The sequence below is a fragment of the Tupaia chinensis genome, unplaced genomic scaffold (assembly GCF_000334495.1).
Source record: "Tupaia chinensis unplaced genomic scaffold, TupChi_1.0 Scaffold000215_1, whole genome shotgun sequence".
Lineage (NCBI taxonomy): Eukaryota > Metazoa > Chordata > Mammalia > Scandentia > Tupaiidae > Tupaia > Tupaia belangeri.
This window is the reverse complement of record NW_006159690.1, coordinates 2,883,159-2,887,559: the sequence shown is the minus strand read 5'-3', so window position 1 is coordinate 2,887,559 and position 4,401 is coordinate 2,883,159. Positions and strand designations below refer to the sequence as shown.

The following is a 4,401-nucleotide window of genomic DNA, read 5'->3' as shown; positions in this document are numbered from 1 at the left end:
CCCTCTCTGGGTCTCTCTCCAGTGAGCAGTGACAGCTGGCAAATTAAAACAAAACAAAACAAAAAACAAAAACCATATGTAACATTGAAAAGACAAATACTGCTTTGTTATCCTCCCAGTTTCATCAGACTGAGAGAATCTTAGTAACACAGTCATTCACAAAAATGTCATAGCAGAAGAAGGCCTTCTTAACTTTTCTACTTAGCAGATTCCTTATCTCAGCCTATTTTTGAAATAATAGATATTTTACAAACAGTGGCAAATTAGAACTAAGTTTAGTTCATTGGACTTCTGTTTATACCATTTCATGTATATTAATCAAAACCTAATACAGGCCCAAGCCATGGTGACATACACTGTTAATACACTGGTCTATTGGCTGGGGTCACATGACAGGTCCACATTTGATCCCCAGTCCAATCAAAAGCCCAGGTGTGGTGGTAAGTGCCTGTATTCCCAAAGACTTAGAAAGCTGACATGGGTAACACAGAGAAACCCTGCCTAAAAAACTTGGGCATGGCGTATCTATAGTCCCAAATGGGAGGCTGAGGCAAGAGGATCAGTAGGTGGTATGGTGATTAAGGCACTGGACTCCCACATGGTCCTCTGGGGTTTGAATCCTGGACTTGGCAGCTTGCCTTTTCACTTTCCCTTTCTCTCTCTGTCTCTCTCTAGTGAGCACACATTCCCTATAGCAAAGTAAAAAATAGTAAGTAAAACTGGGAACCAGCAGTTAGCGTAATGGCTATGTCGCTGGACTCCCACATAGTCGACAGCGGTTAGTGTCCCGGACCCGGTGGCTTAAAACTCACGCCGGGCGCATGTGCGTGCGTGCCCAAGATCCCGAGAGGAGAATGGAGGAGAAGGGATTGCGGCGTGACCATCCCCCCCGGGGTGATTTCTCGCTTTCTGTCTCTACGTCTCTCTCTGTCTGTCTGGAGAGTGCATGCGCCCTATAGCGAAAATCTCTCCAAAAAAAAAAAAATAGTAAGTAAGACTAAATAAATTCTTTTTAAAACTTAAGTAAATTTTAAAACGAATATAGATGATTCTTCAACTTACTACAGGGTTACTTCCTGATAGATAAATCATAAAACAAAAATGTGTTTAATACACTGTATAGTGTCAGTTATTTACACTGATGATCATTGGGTTGACTGGGAACTGTGGTTTGTTCGTCCTCTCCTGCATTGGAAGAGAATATCATATTGTATACTGGTAGTTGGGAGAAGACCAAAATTCAAAATAGGAAGTATGATTGCTACTGAATCTATATTTTTTCACACCATCATAAAGTTTAAAAATCTTAAGTCAACTCATTGTGACCATCTGTACTAAAATTCAAAACAAAAAATTTTATTAATTTTAAAATGATGAAACTCAAAGTAAAATTAAATGACTTTAAAAATGGTTTTGGTGAGAACCAGCAGTTAGCGTAATGGCTATGTCGCTGGACTCCCACATAGTCGACTGCGGTTCGCAACCCAGACCCGGTGGCTTAAAACTCACACTGGGCGCATGTGCGTGCGTGCCCAAGATACCGAGAGGAGAATGGAGGAGAAGGGATTGTGGTGTGACCATCCCCCCTGGGGGGTGATTTCTCGCTTTCTGTCTCTCTGTCTCTCTCTGTCTGTCTGGAGAGTGCACGCGCCCTATAGCAAAAAAAAAAATCTCTCAAAAAAAATGGCTTTGGTTATGTGCATTTATGTTTGTAATATTTTACAGTGTCTTTTATTTAGACATTCAATAAATTCTAATCTTTTCAAGTCTTACATTCCCCCAAATAGATTTTCTCAGAGACTTTTTTTTTTTTTTTTTTTTTTAGAGAGAGCTTTTTGCTATAAGGCATGTGCACTTGCCACAGATTCAGAGAAACGGAAAGCAAGAAATCACCCCTGAGGGGGTATGGCCACGCCACAATCCCTTCTCCTTCACTTGCTTCTCAGGATTTTGAGCATGTACACACACACACACATACACACACACACACACACACACACGCCCAGCATGAGTTTCAAGCTGCTAGGTCCAGGACTCAAACCATGGTCAAATACATGGGAGTCCAGTGATGTAATCATTATGCCATATGCTGGTCCCTCAAATAGAGATCGTATTGAATACAAATCCAAGACACAGCTGCAAAAGTCAGTTGGATTTTTTATTTAAGAAAACTTCCTCTCAAATTGGCAAAATAACTTTCTCTATTCATAAATGCATTATCCTGATGAAACTGAAAAAGAGAAGGCAGTGTTACGTGTCATTATTGCTTACTACTCTCTCGTGCCTAAAGATCTTCAAATCATTTGATACATCCAGCAAGAACCAAATCCAAGGTTTGGAGGATATTTATATTCAGAAGAATTTCAAAATATAATAATGGAGAGAAGTAATAAAAGACAAACAAACAAAATGCATTAACAAAAGAACACTTAATTCTCTTCTAACATGTCATTTAACTCCCAATACTTCTCTTTTACAGTCATTCAACCCATTGTTCTATATCCTCTACATTTTCCAATATAGGTCATATTCAGACACCAAAATGCCTTAATTCTATTATAAAGCCTAAAGCATCAAACTGGCCATTAAAATTATTTTTATGCAAGTAGTAATGGAGGCTTTAAATATAACAGTCTATACACCCTGAAAGTTTTATGGTTGAAGTTCCTAAATTTATAACTATATAAAAGGGCATCATAGCTTACTGTGGTTCCATTGCTCAACTTTCAACAAGAAATTGAGATAATTCAATGGTGTAATTCTAATTCTAGTCTTTCTAACCTATTAACTTTCAACAAATAAGGCAAAATATTTAAGTTTAAAAAAATTTACCTAAGTAAAGTTGATCTTTAGAAATAATGTTTTCTAAGCTGCTTTTGAAGACAGTTAAGTAGGCAGCTCTACAATTCATATAAAATAGCTCCTCTTCTGTTAGCGGAAACTTCTTGGTTCGAGGACTCTCTGAACGCGTTGATTTCTGACTGGAGAAAGCTACATCACTTCCTGGACTGACGGCCATTCTATTAGAAAATAATTTTCAAATCTGTTTTAGTCTTTGATAATCACTTAAAATGCAAAAATCACCATGCCTTTCAAATGGGGGGGGGATTGAGACACTAAAGTTTTTATATGTGCAAAAAAAGAATAAACATTATACTATGTGCCTATGAATGTATTATATTAAACTAGAATAAGTCCTTAGCAGTTGATTTCTATTATAATTTAATATACATATGTACAAGACAAGTACAGACATAATATATGTTTATAATTGCTCCTCAAGCATGTGATAATAGGCAAAAGAATACAAAAGAAGACTCGGTAAGACAAAGGAAAAGCACACATCTATTCTCTCAAAATAAGAGGACAGACAAGAGACTTTATAGGGTTGTTAGGAGGATTAAATTGGTTAATATATTTGGAGCATGGAGAACACTGCCTGGCACATAATAAGTGCTAAATAAACTACAGAAAGTATGAAACTCCAATTAATCAGAATATGGATTTAACATGATTGGCAGTGGCACTCATCCCCCACAGCAAGATCAACACGATCAGTTCTTCAACATCTCAATAACGCAGACCTACATTTCAAATAGTTGAATGTTAAATTCTCACTTATGGCATTATCGTGAGGTTTTACTATATTCCATCATTAATGATAATATTTTGGCTTTATACAGCATCTCTTCTCATAAGTACCTAAAGGCCCCTCATCTATCTGGTTTCATCCTTACTACAGTGGTCAAATAATTTTTGTCCATTTTACAGATGAGGAAAACAAGGGACACAGATGTCACCTAGCTAATAGTAGGTGACAAAAGGCAGGGCATTTCTCTGTTTCTTCTTTGTTAAGGTGGATGAAGGGTTACTAAACAACGGTTACCACAGGTGCTCAATTGTGCTGGTGGTCTAATAGCTTACAACAATACTTTGCCCAGCTTTGACTTCTAAAAATACATTCCAATCTAACAAATTGAATATTTCAAGTTCAACAATAAGACGACACAGGTAGGGTCCCCTTCAGGACTCATTGGATTCTTACTCAGGAGGCCTAAATCACTTGCACCTTCTTGAATTATATAGGTCTTTTACACTTGGGAAAGAAAGATAATAATCGCTTATCATGGATGAAGTACCCTATTTATAATACACAGGCCGCCTGCCTGACACTTTCATATTATACCAGATTTAGAAGGACCCCATAGGGATGAGGTGTCACAGTCTGGTTGCTGCAAATTGGTATCACTGTAATTAAGCATCCGAGTTTTAAACACATGTGGGTGCACGCATCTCCTCACACATGTAAAAAGAAAACTGTTCCAACACAGAAGGAAGAATGTTCGCTTTCCAGCAAGCAATTTTAAAATGCGTGTATGTTTAAGAATCATCTTCCCACAC

At 37.7% G+C, this 4,401-nt stretch overlaps 1 protein-coding gene across 1 annotated transcript in view; it reads right to left on the bottom strand.

Annotated features, from left to right (window-relative positions):
* Positions 1–4,401, bottom strand: part of EFCAB7 (EF-hand calcium binding domain 7) — a 71,412-nt gene that overhangs the window by 66,137 nt on the left and 874 nt on the right. Inside the window, exon 2 of the mRNA XM_014587485.2 lies at positions 2,833–3,020. Coding sequence (XP_014442971.1) covers positions 2,833–3,019 — 187 coding nt within the window. The 5' untranslated portion in view covers position 3,020. The remainder of the gene's footprint in view (positions 1–2,832; positions 3,021–4,401) is intronic.